Below are 21,128 nucleotides of genomic sequence, written 5' to 3' on the forward strand. Positions count from 1 at the left end.
ATTGATTTATAGCAAAGCATGTATTGAGTCTATGGCAGATGTGCCATGTCTTTGGCAGATGTGCCAAGTCACTGGACATTTGGTTTATATCGATGTTGCTTCGGAGTAGATCGACTCCTATTGTAGAGATTCGATATAGAAGACCAAAGTCTGGGAATAAGAACGTACAACCATCTAGCTGGGAAGAGTGGGTGGGAGACTGTTGCGTTCTTATTCAAACCGGGATCCCTAGATAAGAGTCGAGTCTGAGATTAAGAGTCAAAGAGTGTGATTTACAGTTTATATCGATTCATGTTTTTCAGATTATGATACATGCTATTGATAATTGTTCTATGCTTTTATATATGTTTATATGATTGCATGTATACGTTGTTTATACTGGGAATATATTTCTTAACGGACTTATTCGGCTGCTGTTGTGTTTGTATGTGTGCATAACAACAGGTGGGACATGATTCGGGTCAAGAAGAGGATGAGAGATTGAGTTTAGAGTGGAGATTCGGACCCAGAAGTAGAGTTGTTTCATTACTTGATATGTTGTGAATGAACAATAGTTTGTTATAATTTACTTTTGTACAAGACTTGTACTTATGGATCATGTTGTAGATATTTAACTTGATCTTGTGATATGAATGAGACGGGACTTATTTTATTATAGATTTTGTACACTTGTTTATATAGTGTTCAACATTTAAAAAATAAAAAAAAAATTATGACCCAATTTAATTAGTTGATCAATTTACCCCTAATGATGATTGAAAAGAATGAATTAGCGTCCGGGTCCCCACAGTTCCGCTTGGTTTGAAAAACAAACTCGATTTAATTCACCGGTGTTCAAATATTTCAAGACATGAGCAATTGTAGCTCTACGATTATCCCCCAAATCGTTCCTATCAGAACTAATAAAATTTGGAATGAAAACGATTGACTAAAACTATAAGAATTCTGCAAGGAGTTTTCTAGAATTTTTGCGAGAGATGTCTTCCTTTCTGCCGATTCCCTCATTTTCTTTACCACACTGTGGGGTTCTTCCACTCTCCCCATGAATCACGATTTGCCCATGTTTCTTTCTCATGATTTCCTCCTATCTGTACGTTAATTAATCTATTCAAAGTAATTTTGAATTAACATGCTTTTTTATCTGATCTTCTTCATCTATTCTTCTTCCTGGACTTGATTAAGTTTTGGGCATGTCTAACTTTGGACCTAATTAAAATATAACCCCAACACATCCAAACATTTGAAAAAAATTCAGATATGGTTTATAACCATACCATGCCTCAAATGGTATTTGATCCTTCAATAATTTTGTGGGAAGCCTATTTTGTAGAAAAACAGCAGTGATTGGAGCTTCGGCCCAGAACTAATTTGGTAGGTTCTTTTCATATAGCGCGCAACGGTCGGTTCGATTTGATTTTAATAAATTTCGGTGTTTCCATTTTGGTTTTCCAAAACTCATGAAATTTTTACGGAGAGAAGCTCCAAATATCAGCCATTTATATCTCCATTGTCGATAATAGTAGTTACTCATCAGTTATAACTTTATTATTTAAGTAACATGAAATTAGTTGGAAATGCCGAAAGTTGGCCTATGCAATTAGGAAGGAACGTTTCATCTTCCAATCACTTTATGCTCAACATCTATGCTACATAAAATCATAGACAACTCATTTGCACTACATTCTACACTACAAGATAATATTGTCATAATTTTTTATTTATTTCAACATTAATATTTTATTTCCTAATAACTATTTATAGCTTAAAATATATGCTACATAACTATTTTTAAAATTACAAAAAATAAAGAACATTATAAAGTATATAAAATAATAAAATTACACAAGATTATTTAAAAAAAAAAAATAGATGTGGCACAGCTACAATGATGCAGCACATGTAGGGCAAAATGTGAAGTTGCTCCAATCCAACGTTAAAAATGGTGTTGGATTTGGATTGGAGCAACAATCATAACACCGCAATGTAGAAATTTCCAAGCTTTTCATAATTTATAATTATTATTTTTTGCTATAAATATTATAAATCATGGAAAATGTATTAAAAAATTGAAAATTATAATATAATCTGTTGCTGTTAGTATATTTCTTTTCTTTTTTTTTTAATTATATTTGAAAGTATTTAACTTTTTCAACCAGTCTTTATTGCTTTGTTGTGCCTTGTGTGGTAACAGTACGTTTTCAAACGTGGGTATTATTACAAATAAATAAAATATTTAAAAAACTCATGTAAGAAAAATTAATTATATACTCCCTCCACTCCAATTACTCGTTCCATCTCAAATAAGTTTCTACATTTGATAACATATTTTCTTGTTTCTTACTAACATATTTCTACCAAATAAGTCTTAAAAAAGCGAACAATCATTTTTTTAATGGACAAATAAGAAGTTTATTTGAAACGAAACCTCGATGACATGTTATTACTCCATTTTTTCTGATACCATTCCGGTCAAAACCAATAGCAATAAATCCATTCGATGAGCAAAAAACAGGTTACCATTAAGCTAAGAATGTATACTAAGTGACTCTTGAGCCGGACACACAAATCGTGTACAAAAATATGGCAAAAGAGAGAATTTCCTCGCTAGCAAGATGTGACTATCCTTTATTTTTCTTTAGCAACTACAGCCATCAGTCACCATAGAACGTCAAATATAACTGCTACAAGAGGAAACATTCAAAGCAAGATACCAATCTGGATATAAACATTATTTATCGGCATGCCATTTTTTTATGCTCTTGAACCAATTCCATTGAAAAAATAGGCCAGCAAGACGCATTATACCAGCGGTCATTATCTCCACAAACGCCATCAAATACGATCTCTGAGGCGATAGACCAGCGGTTGCTATTGAAAGCAAAAATCCCTCGAAGTTGCAGGGAACGATGAAGGTACCTGACTTAATTCCGATCAAAGATTTTTTGGCAACTTCATCAGCTTTCATCGCACCAGATGAAGCAGCTATTATACTCGTAAGTTTTGGCCTTCTTTTGGTCTCTGTAATTAGCAGATAAAATTTCAATACCCCACAGGACAGACATGCATACTATAAAGGGTGAAAAGGATGCGGTTTTTTCACTTTTAAAAAGAAATGTAGCAGAAAAGAGACATCAGGGCAATTGAAAGTACTCTCAAAGGTATCATTATATCCAGACTAGGACTGATTCCAGAAGTTAGCATAGAGTTGAAATGATAGTTGAAGGCTGCATTTCCTCGTATACACATAATATAATCATCATGAAATTCCCCGTTACATGTTACTAGGAACACAAACGATATGAATTATGACATAACATTAAAACAAGATGACAGAAGCAGCTGCTATACTCATAAGTTTTGGCCTTCTTCTGGTCTCCGCAATTAGCAGATAAAAATTTCAATATAGAACAACGGACATAGAAATGACTATTATAAGGGCGAAGAAAAAGATGCAATTTCTTTTCAGTTTTCACTTCTATGAGGAAGTGTAGCATAGAACTCAGAAAAGAGACTTTAATGAAAAAGAACTCCCAAAGGTATCATTATATCCTGGCGAGGGCTAATTCCAGATGTTAGCATAGTGCTTGGGGAAAAAATCATATTCGAAGGATGCAATTCCTCGTACTGACATAATATAATCATCATGCTTGAATTCCCTGTTACATGTTAATAGAAACAAATCATATGAGATAACATTAAAACAGATATGGACCTTCAGCAAAACCAGGTGTTTCAGTGTCTGGAGGGAATACCAAAGAGACATGAATGTTGTCTTCAATGACCTCTTGTTGCAATGCTTCTGCCAAACCCTTGAGGCCAAACTTACTGGCTGAATAGGCTGTGTAACCGTATATACCAACCTGACAAAAATATTAATAAAACATAAGAAAAGGGAAGATCTGAAAAGGAAACATCGAGAAGAACTTGCAATAACATCCGTAATGTCCTCCGTACAGTCCTAGAAAATTAACAAAATATACGACAAGGGAAAGTCGAAAAAGGAAACTTAAGAAGAACTTGCAATAACATCTGTAACATCGTAATTGTTGTCTTAGAAAATTAACCCAAACCCATTACAAAAAGCCATGGGAAGATACTAACACACGTCAATTCCAGCACCTTTTCTTTCGGTATTTTGGTGTTTATGTTGCACACAGCAAGGTTTCAGAAAAAATAATGCTTTTGGGCAGAGCCAATATTGTTTTAGAGAACATGGTAAAATGTGCTGAAAATGCAAGTGACTTGGATGTTAACGAAAACAAAATCGAAATTCTTGCTTAAAACAACCTACATATGCATACAAGAATCCCAATAATGTCGAACACAATCATATTCCATTTGTTTGTACTGGTGGAGCACCAGCTGATCCATACATTCCCTTTACACTCGTAAGCTAGCATACAGACATATAGATGCTAATTAAAAGCAATCATCAATAATTGAATGCTGTGAAACCTCACAGATTAATTGAATCTTCGAAGTGATAACATAAATCAGTGACAAAAGAAGATGTACACAGCATTCAGTTGGTGTAAAACCTTAAACACACACAAATAGAGCGTCTTTGACAAGCTGGAAAATAAAAGGAAAAGCTTTAAAACTACGATTCTACACAAATATAGCTGATATTTCTTACATTTCTTTGAATTGAAATCAGAAACCCGTCAATTGATTTAATGTCGGAGGTCGTATGAGTAATCATAATTCCAAATCTGATAGGATATCGGTCTAGAGTTTATACCTGACCGGCCTGCGACGACATTATAGCAATCGAACCGGGTCCCTTCTCCACCCGATTCTTCTTCATGCCGGGCAATGCTGCTTTTATCAAATGAAAAGTACCGACCAGATTCACATCGATCATGAACCTAATCTCCTCCAGTTCCTGTTCCTCCAATTCTTGCGGCACGTACACCCCATGGTTGCACACAAGCACGTCGATTGGGCCCACCTCCTCCACCACCCGCTTCACAGCCTCGTAGTCCCTGACGTCAGCACTGTAGACGCTGACGTCGCGACCAGTCGCGAGCTTGATGGATTGCTTGGCCTCCTCAAGCTTGGAGACGCTGCGGGCAAGAAGTGTGACTTCAGCGCCCTCCTGGGTGCAGTGGTGGGCGAGGGCGAGGCCGATGCCGCTGGAGCCTCCGGTGATGAGGACGTGGCGGTTCTTGATCGGGACACGGACTGGATTGGGGCGGCATATGAAGTAGAGGATGAGGAGGAGACAGATGGGGATTATCAGGAAGAAGGAGAAGAAGGAGAAATACACTTCCGCCATTGGCGAAGAGCTAACGAGCTGCGAGTGAGCGGAGGGATGTGCTGGAATTTTGTTGGATCTGAGGTCAAGGTCCTCGTCCTAGATATTTTATTCTAGATATTGAATCTACACCGATCAAATGTTCTCTCAAATGTTCGGTAAGTTATTCGAAGTTGAATTTGATAAAATTATTTAAGTTCGTGAAGTTTGTTAAGATACGTTGAACATTTTATGTTCGTAATTTTGATTTTGATGATAACAAAACTTGTTTATTTGTTTCTAATGAGTTTACTTAAGTGTGCAAAAACTGAAACTGATCAGACTTCGAACTGATCAGTTACTAAGCTTAAACTGAAGCTATCGAGACGCAAAAGCCAACTGATTGATCGAACTGAACAAGTACAACTGAAGTATCCATAGCAGTTCAACTGATTGTCCAGTTGATAGGTGGTTCAGCAGAAGACCTTCAGAAGCCCGGCCAGCTGATGAAGTGTTCAACTGATGAAGAACCCAACTGACCAGTTCGACTGAATCAGTGAAATCAGTTCAGCTGACGAGTCAACTGATTTCACCTCACAAGTTCAACTCACCAGTTCAGAACATCAGTTAGGAGCGAACCAGTTTGCAAATACGACAAGCTTAATCCAGCTGTGCACAATGGTACAAAAGATATTGTACCATCAAGGTACAATAAGAGATGTTGCAACATCGCTTAAAGCCAAATGCTCCAGATATCTATTTGGGGGAACAAATTCAAACTGTAACGGGTTCATTCAATGAGTCTCACTGTACGTTCAGCCAAACGCCTATATATAGAAGCCGAAGCTCAGTGAAGACGATGATGAGAGTTGATGAGTGAAAAAAAAAATACAGAGATGGCACGCTTATTATATATCAGCTTACAAAGAAGCAATCAGCCCAGTCGAGGGAACACGTATATCAGCTTAGTATATAAGCTCATTTCCCTCAGTGTGTGAGAACATCTTTCAGGTTGTTTTCAAATATCAGTTCTCACATACACATACACATCACCACTCAAATATCGTCTTGCACAAAGACTTAAAACTTGTATATGTAATATTTGACACACGGACGCTAAACAAGTGTTGGCTGAAGGTGATGATGCCTTCAGTCTAGACTAGGAGTTCAATTAGGCAGTGAGTAAGTCCTAAGCTGGGTGGGTTATTACATTTGTTGTAATTAATCAAAGTCATCTAGTGGTACCTATCCGAGGTGGTAGAGAGGATGACGTAGGAGCTGTTGAAGTCTCCAAACATCCATAAACATATCTTGTATATGTAATTGTTTAACTATTGTTTTCAAACTGAATTTGATCAGTTAGAGCATCCGTCTGTTCAGTTTTCACTATAACTGAACGGATATATATCACAACTGATTCACTTTATCATCAGTTATTCAGTTGCACATGATATAAAATGTATCAGCTTTCTTCACGAAGAATTATTTCGAGTATTTTCTGCTTGGTTTGTAATCAAACTCGATCTAATTCATCGGTGTTTACATTCTTAGAACATGAGCTATTGCAGCTCATTGAGAATATCAGTATATTTGAAGCATCATATGTATTGAGTGCTCAAACGATCCCGTTCCATCAAGATATGATTATAAGTTCATTTCATATCGGACCAGGCTGGAATAAAGTTATATAAATTCTCAAGGGATCGTTCGAGCATAGCTAAATAGATACTAAACGAATTAAACTCAATATATTTAGTTCGTTAGCTCGTGAACATTTTTGTTAGTAAGTTCACGAGTCATCTCATAGATGAAAAATAATAGTTTTGATATTTGATTTATTGATTTTACACATTACTTATTAAACATATAGAAAAATCTATTAAATTTATTTATTAGAATACATTTACAAATTTTAATAAAAATATTATATTTTTTTCTTGCATAGTTTACCTTCGAATAAATTAAATGAATATTTATATTTATTAAGCTCGTTTAGGTTCGATAAAAGCTTGGATAAGCTCGCGAGCCACATATATATTAGTTAAATAAAGCTCGAGCTCAGCTCGGTAATAAACAAGCCAAGCTCAAACATTGAATATTTCGGTTCGGCTCGTCTCGATTGCATCCTTTTCTAGAGTAGCATGTGAGTAACCTGATCAAAATTCGAATCGACTTCGATTTTATTGAATTTGAGTAGTTCGAATCTTTAATCGGATCGAGCTGGAATATTCGAATATATAAATATATAACTATATATATAATTTATTTAGAATAATAATATACATTAAATTGAGCTCGAGATCGAATAATTTGATATGTTCTCAAATCGAGCTTGAAAATTATTACTCGATCAAGTGAAGATCGAGTTCGAGTACACTAATTTTTTTTCGAATCGAGCTCGAATAGTATGATGCTCGACTTGACTCGAGTAAAAATTTATTTTAGGAACCATGGACATTAGTGATTAATTTGTTTTCATAGTTTGTTTATTTGAGTATCGAATTGAGTTAAAGGCAAACGGCCTCTTATGTGAAAATACAAAAGCCACATAATTTTTAATTAATATTTTTTAAACATCCCAATCAGACGTAAAACTCCTGCAAATATTTAAAAGTTTTTGGATTATAAATATCTTTAATTTAATATCGGAGGGTTTTATGTTTTTATCATACTTCATATGAGTGATAATTATTTTTTCAATTTGAATCAAACATTTATTGATAATCAAATTAGATCATACAACTAATTTAAGATAATCAAGTTTGATTCTTCTATGTTAAAATTATCAAATCAATTTCATCTTTATTCAAAAAATAATAATAAATTTCATCTTCTGCAAAATCGTTTTTCGATTTTATATGATGTTATTTTTTGGTCATTTGTATATTTAAGTTATAAATACTACTATAACTTTGATATTCCTAATAAATTTTTGCCGTTTACGTTCAACATCAAGTCACTAATCTGAGGATATCGATTGACATTTGAAATTTGAGCTGTCGTGTCGTTTAAATATTAAATTTATATTTTGGCCGTCCACTATATTTTTTAACATAAATGAGAAATGTTCGATTCTTTATTATCTCTTATTTTTGTTTGATTATTTGAAGATATAATGAAATCTAATATTTAAAAATATGAAATAAAAAATTAAAATTATATTATTATAAATTATGAAATGAATGAATGGAGAGAAATGAAATAAATATAAATATAAGTTTCGAGAATTGAGACTTTAAGTATTCAAAAATTCCCATTGCTATTAGCTCCATTATAATAAAGGGTTTTAATATTCATAATGTAATTTCTCGTTGACAATGTTTTCCTGTAAAACACTTGGAATTATTAAAGTATGTCTGTATATATGTTTGTTTATCTTTTCCACCGAATACGTAAATAAATATAAAATATATTTATAATTTAAAATACTATGTCGTGAAGTTTTCAGATATCCTGTTATTGAATAATGTAACATTCATAAACAAATTACGTAAATCAATTTTTTGTTACATAAATAGTAAATGGTGAATGAAAAAAATTGATAATTGTTACACATTGAAAAATGTGCCAATAATAGTTTTTTTTATTAGTTTTAAGTTTGAGCTAGAGGTTTGAACCCCAAGAGATACCACAAGTTTTTGGAAGAGGAAAGACACTGATAGGTTAGGTCTCGTTCAAACGCATGCGCGGCCGGCTGGCCCGGCCCGGGAGATTTGGTGTCGTGTGGTCTCTTGATTATATTAAACTTTTGGGACAAAATTTATTTGGGAAATACTTTTCTTTTTCGAAATAAAGGCTGCAGTCATTTGGAAACAGTGTGTCCCTTAGCTTATCATAAAAACGTTTGATTCGGAACAAACAGTGCGTCCGCCCAGAAGGATGCATTTGATCCAATGAGTCCTTTGGCCAATTGGTGGACCACTACAAATAATCTCTCCATCTACATTCCTCACACTTTTTCTCTTGCATCTTTGCTGTATTCACTTCTTGTTCACTTTGTGCTTGAAAGTTCTGCATATTTCGTTTGATGTGGAAACGTCTCGCTCATTTTTAAAAGTGCAGAAATATTTTTTTTTATAAAGCTCACATTTTCCAAATATTATTTAAAATAATCGTATTTATTTGACTATAAAAATAACGCAGTTTAAAATAACCAAACTCATCCATAATCATACAAAAACATAAACTAATAAAAATCCTAAAATAATCAACGTATGAAAATATTCATCTCATCTCAAATCTTATAAAACAAAATGCGGAAAACATGTGGTCCTCGGGTCATGTCACCGCACAAGGTTTGCCTACTCAGAGTTCGGCACCTGCAGTCTCCTCAGCATTTAGCTCACCTGCATCACACACGCCTAGTGAGTCTAAAGACTCAACACGTCTGTACCAGGAATAACAAGTGTAAAGGCCCTAGAACTTTTTGCTTGAAAATTAAATTTTTTTTTTAAAAGAACTTAAATGGCCTCATTCATAAAATCACTGGTGAATCAAGTTCAATATTTAAAATATCGCAGCGGAAGAAAATAAAGTTTACCAAAAATCACAATTTAAAAAAAATATCCAACGACTGATAAAATGCTTGCGGAAGAAAATAACAACTGCTGCACTGAGGTTCTCGGGTGCCACTACTGCCGACCCAAGCTGGCTCACTGGTCCCCGCCCTCGGCCCTGGCCTCATCAGTACCTACAACAATCAAGTCTAGTGAGCCTAAAGACTCAGCATGCATATATCGCAGGTAACGAGTAAAAATATGAATTAAAATATGCATGAATTAACATATCCTGTCCTGAGGCATGCTGAAAATAATCTGTACTGAGCAATTATAATACGTGCATAAATGAACTGATAATCACAGTAAAAATGTTTGCTCCTTGGAGCCTGTACTGAAATAACTGATATAATTTTATGTCGAGATTATTTTTTACGCCTGTGGCCACTGCACTAAGCTGAACTGATCGGTAACTGGCTACCGGGGAGGCTGAAACTGAACTGAGCTGGCCGGTCACTGGCGACCGGGTGGTACCATACTGAACTGATCGGTCACTGGCGACCGTATAAAATAACACTCCCACATAGTGAATGAACCACAAGCCATATCGCATAAATCTCAAAAATAATCATTTTCTGTTTTCATGCACGTAATATAATTAACTGACGTAATGAAAAATCCTGTAATTTTACCAACTGGATTGGATTGGATCGTCTCCAGGCTCGCTGCAACCTAACTGTGCCATGAAAAATATGCAATAGCTTAAACTTGACCAACTATGCAATTTACGTTCAAAAGATGCGACTATGATGCCTAATGACTTCGCATTTAATCATGACTCCGAGCCAACCTGAACCGACACCGAACCGACGTATAGTCATGATTACAATACGCTGAAAAATCATAAAATAATGCTCCTAAAATGATAGGGTCGAAATCTAGGTGAAATGGAGGCCAAAACACGAAACGCTCTTTCGAGAGTCAATTTGGCACATCGCACCGTAAATTCTCGTACGACCTCAAAAATGATCCGAATCACGAACGGTCAAAAACATGACCTTCCCAACTCAATGAGGCACTGTCCAGTCCAAGGCCATGGGCTAAAAGCCAACCAAGAACTCGAACGAGCCTCTGAACCGACACAGCAACTTGCTGTAATTTCCAGCAGATGCACACCCGTGTAACTTGTGTTGTTTTCGAGACTACCGGCCATTGGGGCGTGAACCACCGACCAAAGACTCTTACCAACATCCCAAGAATGATTTGAACCATGGCTAAGGGCCCTAGGCCAGCCACAATCCGCATCATACCAAAACTCAACCGAAGGGTCTAACCGAGAGCCAACGTGCATGCGTGTGTAGTGTTTTGCTTAGATCGATGTCTTGCGTCGTTCCAGTGGCCATTTGATTGACCATGGCATGATCTAGACATCTAAGAGCATGAAATGAACCGTGGCTAAGTGCCATAGGCCAACCATGATCCATACCAAGCAACCAAAAGAAACGAACCAAAAGCTGTACAACCGAAGTAGCCGAAGGGGTATAGGGGCTGTTGTGATGTTTTTATTAAAAACCGATGAGCCATGGACCAAGCCACAAAAAGGGCAACTTAGTCACGTCTTAGACATGCTAGGGGAGTGATCCAACCATGGCTAAGAGCCCTTAGGGCAGCCAAGATCAGATCCAACCTCTTGACATAAAACTGAAATTTTTCGAACTCAAAAAGGGTCACAAATGGTGTTGCTGTCATTTCTGTTTTTCCAGCAAGCATGGGACAGAAATAAACATTCTAACATGGCCCTAACATGTCCTAGTACATGTCCATATGCAGCCTCGAGCCCCTGGAACGATCCATCCCTGAAATCGAAACAAAACATACCAATCGTGAAGCATGGAAGTCGATAAAAAATCTGTGCAGAATTTTCGTTTCTTGTCTACTGAAAATTTCGGTTCTTGAAATGATAAATCTTGATCATGTACTGAAAAATAAATGATAATATGACTTGATTGAGGATTTGAAAGAATCTATACATGCCTGGTTTCGTTTCGAAAGAAAACGAACGAAACGACGGCGACGCGGCACGGAGGAGATGGAGCGCTTCTCTTGTTTTCTTTACTCTCGATTTTTCTTGCCTTTCTCCCTAGCTATGGCTCACGATTTTTCTACTGAAAAGGGGTCTGACTTCCCTCTGAATTTTCGAAAAGGAGAGGGGGGGAAATGGTTAGGAGGGTGAGGGAAGTGGGTGCAAGATATAAGGAAGATCCAAGACCAAGTCTTCCCATTTTGAATTTTTTAATTATGGTTTGATATCAAATGAGTTGGTGGATGCTTCTAGGAGGTAGTGGCCGATTTTTGCTTATTTTATAGTCTAGGATATGTCCATTTATTTAATTAAATCGTGCTCCCAAAAATCCTAGAATTATCCTACTAATTACATGCAAAGAATTGGTCAAAGTTGATGAGTTGGAATGAATTGCTTAATAAATCCAAGGGGCCGAAATCATGCTAATAAAATGAGTGGAAAGTGTTGGTTATCTAGTCAACTAATAATCCTTGAAAGCCTTACTAATCCTTTAAATAATTTAGTGAGCTAACCCCTTAATTTAATAACTTAAATGAGTTCATTTCTTAATCACCTCAAATAATTAAATTAAATCCTCAAACCTCCCTTTCTAACTTAAATGAACTTAGTTGCTAGCTAAATTAACTTCTGGAAATATTTCTCGAATCTTAAATTCTATCTCAAAACTCCAACTCCGGTCCGGCCTCACTGAAATAACTGAAATGCTAAAAATCAAACTACTGAACTGAAATAATAAAATAATTAACTTCAAAGAAATGCATTTAAAATAATCATGCAATGAAGTCAATTAAATTTAAAAATCTAGAATTATGCATGGCTTATACGTCTACTGATTTACGGGTTCTACAATCCTTCTCCCCTTAAAAGAAATTTCGTCCTCGAAATTAGAACTCACCGAATTACTCGGGGTATCGATCTCTCATCTCCGGCTCAGACTCCCAAGTAGCTTCCTCCTCAGAATGGTTGAGCCATTTGAATTTGACTCGCTTAACAAGCTTGTTCCGAAGTTTCTTCTCCTGTCTGTCTAGGATCTGCACGGGTCTCTCCTCATAAGATAAGTTCGGAGTAAGCTGCAACGGCTCGAAATTCAGCACATGCGAAGGGTTCGCCATGTACTTTCTCAGCATGGAGACGTGAAAGACATTGTGTACTCCGTCCAGATTCGACGGAAGAGCCACACGATAAGCTAGCGTCCCAACTCTGTCAAGGATCTCAAACGGTCCAATGAATCTCGGATTGAGCTTCCCTTTCTTGCCAAATCTCATGACACCCTTCATAGGTGCCACTTTCACAAAGACATGATCGCCCACTGCAAACTCTAAATCTCTCCTCCGCTGATCGGCATAACTCTTCTGTCGGCTCTGAGCAGTCCTCATCCTATCACGGATCTTGACTACTACATCTGCTGCCTGCTGAACAATCTCTGGGCCCAACTCTGCTCTCTCTCCTACTTCATCCCAATGAACAGGAGATCTACACTTGCGGCCATACAATGCTTCATACGGAGCCATACCAATAGAAGACTGGAAACTGTTGTTATAGGTGAACTCAACCAATGGTAAGTTCGTCTCCCAACTCCCTGAGAAATCGATGACGCAAGCGCGAAAAAGATCCTCCAAAATCTGAATAACTCGCTCCGACTGCCCATCTGTCTGCGGATGGAAAGCTGTGCTAAATAGCAACTTCGTACCCAAAGTCGAATGCAAGCTCTTCCAAAATGAGGAAGTGAATCTGGGATCTCTGTCGGATACGATCGAAACTGGAATACCATGGAGTCGGACTATCTCTCGGATATACAGCTCTGCATACTGAATCATGGTGAAAGTCGTCTTAATAGGCAAGAAGTGCGCTGATTTGGTAAGACGATCTACAATCACCCAAATAGCATTCGATCCCCTGGCTGACTTCGGCAATCCGGTCACAAAATCCATGGTAATGTTCTCCCACTTCCACTCAGGAATAGGAAGAGGCTTGAGCAAACCTGCTGATCTCTGATGCTCGGCCTTCACTAACTGACAGGTCAGACACTCGGACACAAACCGTCTGATGTCCTTCTTCATCCCTGGCCACCAATACAATAGCTGCAGATCTTTGTACATCTTCGTACTCCCAGGGTGAATGGAGTACGGGGACGTATGGGCCTCTGATAAGATGTCTGCTCGGATAGAATCACTGCTAGGAACCCATATCCTATCTCGGTATTTCACAATACCGTCGCTGACTGAATACAAAACACTGCCCTTTGCTTCATCTCTCTTCTTCCACTGTGCCAACTGCTCATCTGCGGCCTGACCACTGCGAATACGGTCCAAAAGGGAAGACTGAATGGTCAAGGTAGATAGACGAGGAACTCTACCTCGAGGGTAACTTCCAAGATCAAACCTCTGCATCTCGATCTGAAGAGGTTTCTGAATCGTCAAATGAGCCATCACTGCGACTTTCCTGCTCAAAGCATCCGCAACTACATTAGCTTTACCCGGGTGGTAGCTAATGTCACAATCGTAGTCTTTCACAAGCTCCAACCAACGCCTCTGACGCATGTTCAGCTCCTTCTGTGTAAAGAAATACTTGAGGCTCTTGTGGTCGGTAAAGATCTGGCATTTCTCTCCATACAGATAGTGCCTCCAAATCTTCAAGGCAAAAACTACGGCCGCTAACTCCAGATCATGGGTAGGGTAATTCTTCTCGTGGATTTTCAGCTGTCGAGAAGCATACGCTATCACTCTCCCATGCTGCATCAAAACTGCACCTAAACCAAGCTTCGAAGCATCGGTATACAGAACAAACTCACCGGATCCTGACGGTACAGCCAAAACGGGTGCTGAGATAAGAGCTTGCTTTAAAGTATCGAAGCTCTTCTGACACTCCTCGCTCCACACAAACTTCACATTTTTCTTGGTCAGTGCTGTGAGTGGAACGGCAATGGATGAGAATCCCTGAATGAACTTCCTGTAATATCCTGCCAACCCAAGAAAACTGCGGATCTCGGATGCATTCTGAGGCACAACCCAATCTCTGACTGCTGCAACTTTCGCCGGGTCTACCTCAATGCCACTGCTAGAAACAATGTGGCCCAAGAACGCCACCTTCTCTAACCAAAATTCGCACTTACTGAACTTTGCGAATAGTTTGTGCTTCTGCAATCTCTGCAACACTGTGGTCAGATGTCTGCTGTGCTCCTCCCGACTCTTGGAGTAGACGAGAATGTCATCTATGAACACTATCACAAACTGGTCGAGGTACGACTGAAATACGCGATTCATTAGATCCATGAAGATCGCTGGCGCATTCGTCAGACCGAACGGTATCACTAGGAACTCGTAGTGACCATAACGAGTCCTGAAAGCTGTCTTCGAAACATCAGCATCTCTCACCCTCAACTGGTGATAACCGGAACGCAGATCTATCTTGGAGAAAATCGAAGCTCCCTGCAACTGGTCAAACAGATCCTCAATCCTCGGCAGTGGGTATTTATTCTTCACTGTAACCCTGTTCAACTCCCGATAGTCAATGCAAAGCCTCATCGTGCCATCCTTCTTTTTCACAAATAAGACTGGCGCGCCCCATGGTGAAAAGCTCGGGCGAATAAACTCCTTGTCGAGAAGTTCCTGAATCTGCTTCTTAAGCTCTGCCATCTCTGTCGGTGCTAGTCGGTACGGCGCTTTGGATATCGGAGCCGTACCTGGCATAAGCTCGATGGAAAACTCCACCTCTCTCTCGGGTGGCATACCAGAGACGTCTTCGGGAAAAACGTCTAAGAAATCTCTGACAATCGGAACATCTGAGGCTGACTGGCTGGGTTCCTCTGGGACAGATAAAAAGGTCGCTAGAAATGCTCGACACCCTCTAACATGAGCTTCCTAGCCTGAACATAAGGAATAATGCGCGGTAAAGGAAAGTACCTGTCCGGCTCAAATAAGAACTGCTCCATTCCAGGTGGTCGGACAAGGACAGATCTCCGCTGGAAGTCTATCAACACTCTGTTCTTCAATAGCCAGTCCATCCCTAAGATGATGTCAAATTCTGGCATCGGTAGCACGATCAGATCCGCATAAACAAGATTACCGTGCAGCTCAAGGTCTATATCTCGGATAACATTTGTAGCTGCCATCTCCTCGCCTGACGGCAACACTACTGAAAAGGCTGTATCTAGCCCAATGGTCTGGATCTTGAGAAAGTTTGCAAAGACCTCCGAAATAAACGGGTGAGTGGCCCCTGAATCTATCAGGCCTTGGTAGCGGAACCAGATATAAAAATTCTCCCTGAAAGATCAGAACTCTAAGTTGAATCCCACTACAAGATCTAAACTTATAGACATGCAAAGGTCAAGGTTCCTCTAGTTTAATTCCCCCGAAATAAATCTGAGTAGAGCATGCAATCCTATAACAGTTCTAAGTTCAAAAATCTAAATCCCGATTCCCAAAATGCTGAAATTCGAATAATAACTTAAATTTTAAAGGTACCTGTCAACAACATAGTCTCCGGGTTAGTTTCCGCGGCATGAAGAGCAAAAACTCTACCTTGGGTAGGCAGATTCCTCTGAGGGCACTGCAGCAACATGTGGTCTGGACTGCCACACTTAAAACACTTTCCTGAGCCAGCCATACATGCTCCAGGATGGCGACGTGAGCACCTGGGACAGACTGGGTGCTCCTGAGTCCTCGGGGCTGGGCGTCCCCGCTGCTGCTGCTGGCCTCGGTTCCTGGGCAGTCCATGAAAAGGCCTCTTATTCTGCTGCTGATGCTGCTGAGGAGGAGGGCGGTGCGGTGCCTGGACTGGGCGCTAGCCCTGGCGATCCCTCTCGATATCCCGCAGATCCTGCTCTGCGGCTAAGGCCTTGGAGACGGCAATCTCATAAGTAGCAGGGTCAGATACCCTAACATTCCGGCGCAAGATCGGCCGTAAACCCACTAGGAAGTGCATCAACTAAGCTCTGGCATCATTCGCTATCAGGGGCACAAAGTCACCCCCTCTCGAACTTACGGATAAACTCCGTAACCGTCATATCCCCCTGTCTCAAGCTCATGAACTCGGTGGTCAGCCTGGTGCGAACCTCCTCAGCAAAATACTTGGAGTAGAAAACCTCCGTAAAGCGGGTCCAAGAAAGTGTAGCCAAGGTCAAGGCTACCGAAGCTCCTTCCCACCATAAGCGGGCGTCTCCAGAAAACAGATAGGTGGCACATCGGACTCGGTCGGCATCTACCAGCTCCATAAACTCAAAGATGACCTCGAGGGATTTGATCCATCCCTCGGCAACCATGGGGTCAGATGTCCCAGAGAATTCCTTCGGGCGCATCTTCATGAATCGCTCATAAATAGCCTCGGGCCCTGTCGGCCTGGCTGCGGCTGCGGCTACGGCTGCGGCATTGCCCCCCGCAAACTGTGCGAAGAACTGTGCCATCCCAGCTAACATCTGGGCACTCATGTCCGGTAGGGGGCGGTGGAGGAGGTGATAGGTCTCCCTCCGGTCTACGCTCCTCCCTGTCCTCTCGGCGAGGCTCCTCCTCTCTGTTGCGCTCTAAAATGCGTCTAGGGGGCATACTGTTCCAACATAACCCATACGTAACTAACATGCATAATTCCATAATTTATTTTAAATGAACACTGAAATACTGAAAATCTGGAAGCATGCTGACAAAATAATTCATGCTTTAACTGAAATGCTGAACAAAATGCTGAACTGAAAAACTTACAGACCGAAGACGTGGCTTCGTGAGCTTCTCGTGGTCAGTAGTAGTGAAACCCTATACAGAACCACCGCTCTGATACCAACTGTAAAGGCCCTAGAACTTCTTGCTTGAAAATTAAATTTTTTTTTTTAAAGAACTTAAATGGCCTCATTCATAAAATCACTGGTGAATCAAGTTCAATATTTAAAATATCGCAGCGGAAGAAAATAAAGTTTACCAAAAATCACAATTTAAAAAAAATATCCAACGACTGATAAAATGCTTGCGGAATAAAATAACAACTGCTGCACTGAGGTACTCGGGTGGCACTACTGCCGACCCAAGCTGGCTCACTGGTCCCCGCCCTCGGCCCTGGCCTCATCAGTACCTACAACAATCAAGTCTAGTGAGCCTAAATACTCAGCATGCATATATCGCAGGTAACGAGTAAAAATCTGAATTAAAATATGCATGAATTAACATATCCTGTCCTGAGGCATGCTGAAAATAATCTGTACTGAGCAATTATAATACGTGCATAAATGAACTGATAATCACAGTAAAAATGTTTGCTCCTTGGAGCCTGTACTGAAATAACTGATATAATTTTATGTCGAGATTATTTTTTACGCCTGTGGCCACTGCACTAAGCTGAACTGATCGGTAACTGGCTACCGGGGAGGCTGAAACTGAACTGAGCTGGCCGGTCACTGGCGACCGGGTGGTACCATACTGAACTGATCGGTCACTGGCGACCGTATAAAATAACACTCCCACATAGTGAATGAACCACAAGCCATATCGCATAAATCTAAAAAATAATCATTTTCTGTTTTCATGCACGTAATATAATTAACCGACGTAATGAAAAATCCTGTAATTTTACCAACTGGATTGGATTGGATCGTCCCCAGGCTCGCTGCAACCTAACTGTGCCATAAAAAATATGCAATAGCTTAAACTTGACCAACTATGCAATTTACGTTCAAAAGATGCGACTATGATGCCTAATGACTTCGCATTTAATCATGACTCCGAGCCAACCTAAACCGACACCGAACCGACGTATAGTCATGATTAAAATACGCTGAAAAATCATAAAATAATGCTCCTAAAATGATAGGGTCGAAATCTAGGTGAAATGGAGGCCAAAACACGAAACGCTCTTTCGAGAGTCAATTTGGCACATCGCACCGTAAATTCTCGTACGACCTCAAAAATGATCTGAATCACGAACGGTCAAAAACATGACCTTCCCAACTCAATGAGGCACTGTCCAGTCCAAGGCCATGGGCTAAAAGCCAACCAAGAACTCGAACGAGCCTCTGAACCGACACAGCAACTTGCTGTAATTTTCAGCAGCTGCACACCCGTGTAACTTGTGTTGTTTCGAGACTACCGGCCATTGGGGCGTGAACCACCGACCAGAGACTCTTACCAACATCCCAAGGAATGATTTGAACCATGGCTAAGGGCCCTAGGCCAGCCACAATCCGCATCATACCAAAACTCAACCGAAGGGTCTAACCGAGAGCTAACGTGCATGCGTGTGTAGTGTTTTGCTTAGATCGATGTCTTGCGTCGTTCCAGTGGCCATTTGATTGACCATGGCACGATCTAGACATCTAGGAGCATGATATGAACAGTGGGTAAGGGTCATAGGCCAACCATGATCCATACCAAGCAACCAAAAGAAACGAACCAAAAGCTGTCCAACCGAAGTAGCCGAAGGGGTATAGGGGTTGTTGTGATGTTTTTACTAAAAACCGATGAGCCATGGACCAAGCCACCAAAAGGGCAACTTAGTCACGTCTTAGACATTCTAGGGGAGTGATCCAACCATGGCTAAGAGCCCTTAGGGCAGCCAAGATCAGATCCAACCTCTTGACATAAAACTGAAATTTTTCGAACTCAAAAAGGGACACAAATGGTGTTGCTGTCATTTATGTTTTTCCAGCAAGCATGGGACTGAAATAAACGTTATAACATGGCCCTAACATGTCCTAGTACATGTCCATATGCAGCCTCGAGCCCCTGGAACGATCCATCCCTGAAATCGAAAGAAAACATACCAATCGTGAAGCATGGAAGTCGATAAAAAATCTGTGCAGAATTTTCGTTTCTTGTCTACTGAAAATTTCGGTTCTTGAAATGATAAATCTTGATCATGTACTGAAAAATAAATGATAATATGACTTGATTGAGGTTTTGAAAGCATCTATACATGCCTGGTTTCGTTTCGAAAGAAAACGAACGAAACGACGACGACGCGGCACGGAGGAGATGGAGCGCTTCTCTTGTTTTCTTTACTCTCGATTTTTCTTGCCTTTCTCCCTAGCTATGGCTCACGATTTTTCTACTGAAAAGGGGTCTGATTTCCCTCTGAATTTTCGAAAAGGAGAGGGGGGGAAAAATGGTTAGGAGGGTGAGGGAAGTGGGTGCAAGATATAAGGAAGATCCAAGACCAAGTTTTCCCATTTTGAATTTTTGAATTATGGTTTGATATCAAATGAGTTGGTGGATGCTTCTAGGAGGTAGTGGCCGATTTTTGCTTATTTTCTAGTCTAGGATATGTCCATTTATTTAATTAAATCGTGCTCCCAAAAATCCTAGAATTATCCTACTAATTACATGCAAAGAATTGGTCAAAGTTGATGAGTTGGAATGAATTGCTTAATAAATCCAAGGGGCCGAAATCATGCTAATAAAATGAGTGGAAAGTGTTGGTTATCTAGTCAACTAATAATCCTTGAAAGCCTTACTAATCCTTTAAATAATTTAGTGAGCTAACCCCTTAATTTAATAACTTAAATGAGTTCATTTCTTAATCACCTCAAATAATTAAATTAAATCCTCAAACCTCCCTTTCTAACTTCAATGAACTTAGTTGCTAGCTAAATTAACTTCTGGAAATATTTCTCGAATCTTAAATTCTATCTCAAAACTCCAACTCCGGTCCGGCCTCACTGAAATAACTGAAATGCTAAAAATCAAACTACTGAACTGAAATAATAAAATAATTAACTTCAAAGAAATGCATTTAAAATAATCATGCAATGAAGTCAATTAAATTTAAAAATCTAGAATTATGCATGGCTTATACGTCTACTGATTTACGGGTTCTACAACAAGTACATATACATAGCACACAGCAGTGAAAAATATCATACTCAAAATATCTTTCATGAACTTTAAAAACTTAATGCAAATGTGTCATGCAATCATGATGTGTCAAAACAGTTAATCGTTAACCATCGTTCATCATTCATCATTCATCGTTCATCATTCATCATTCATCCTTTATCATTTATCATTCGTGAATTCAGTTCATTAGAGGTGACTATCGTACATCATCATTTACGATGGATCTATCATACATAGAACCGCGGTACCCGGCGACTGTCGGACATCAGTGACAGGATCACCCATCCACTGTGCCTAGGCCTCATCATCAGCATTTACATATACGTATTAACCATTTACATATACTTCGATAGCCATAACTAATTCCCGTCATTCAAAACATTATTATTTTCATCACTTATAAAATTCATGTATAAATGCAATTTCCTTTAAATTCAAGCATGCAACGTATATTTTTATAAAATCTTAAAAATCGTGAATCTTGATGGGTGAAAATTTAA

At 39.3% G+C, this 21,128-nt stretch overlaps 1 protein-coding gene across 1 annotated transcript; it reads right to left on the reverse strand.

Moving 5' to 3' along the window:
* Window positions 1-2,498: 2,498 nt before the first annotated feature.
* LOC142504633 (3-dehydrosphinganine reductase TSC10A-like) lies at window positions 2,499-5,371 on the reverse strand. The gene is made up of 3 exons (XM_075617499.1): window positions 4,742-5,371; window positions 3,713-3,860; window positions 2,499-3,018 (listed from the first exon to the last, which is right to left on the reverse strand). The coding sequence occupies exons 1-3, from the start codon at window positions 5,276-5,278 to the stop codon at window positions 2,729-2,731; spliced, it is 975 nt and encodes a 324-aa protein (XP_075473614.1). The 5' UTR covers window positions 5,279-5,371; the 3' UTR covers window positions 2,499-2,728.
* Window positions 5,372-21,128: the final 15,757 nt, after the last annotated feature.

This window comes from Primulina tabacum, chromosome 9, assembly GCF_025594145.1.
Source record: "Primulina tabacum isolate GXHZ01 chromosome 9, ASM2559414v2, whole genome shotgun sequence".
In the NCBI taxonomy this organism is placed as follows: Eukaryota; Viridiplantae; Streptophyta; class Magnoliopsida; order Lamiales; family Gesneriaceae; genus Primulina; species Primulina tabacum.

Coding starts and splice junctions, on each gene's coding strand:
- LOC142504633 (XM_075617499.1), bottom strand. CDS start 5,278: ATGGCGGAAGTGTATTTCTCCTTCTTCTCCTTCTTCCTGATAATCCCC. Junction 3,861..4,741: donor TGTCGTCGCAGGCCGGTCAG/GTATAAACTCTA, acceptor TATTTTTGTCAG/GTTGGTATATACGGTTACAC. Junction 3,019..3,712: donor AACACCTGGTTTTGCTGAAG/GTCCATATCTGT, acceptor TGCTAATTACAG/AGACCAAAAGAAGGCCAAAA.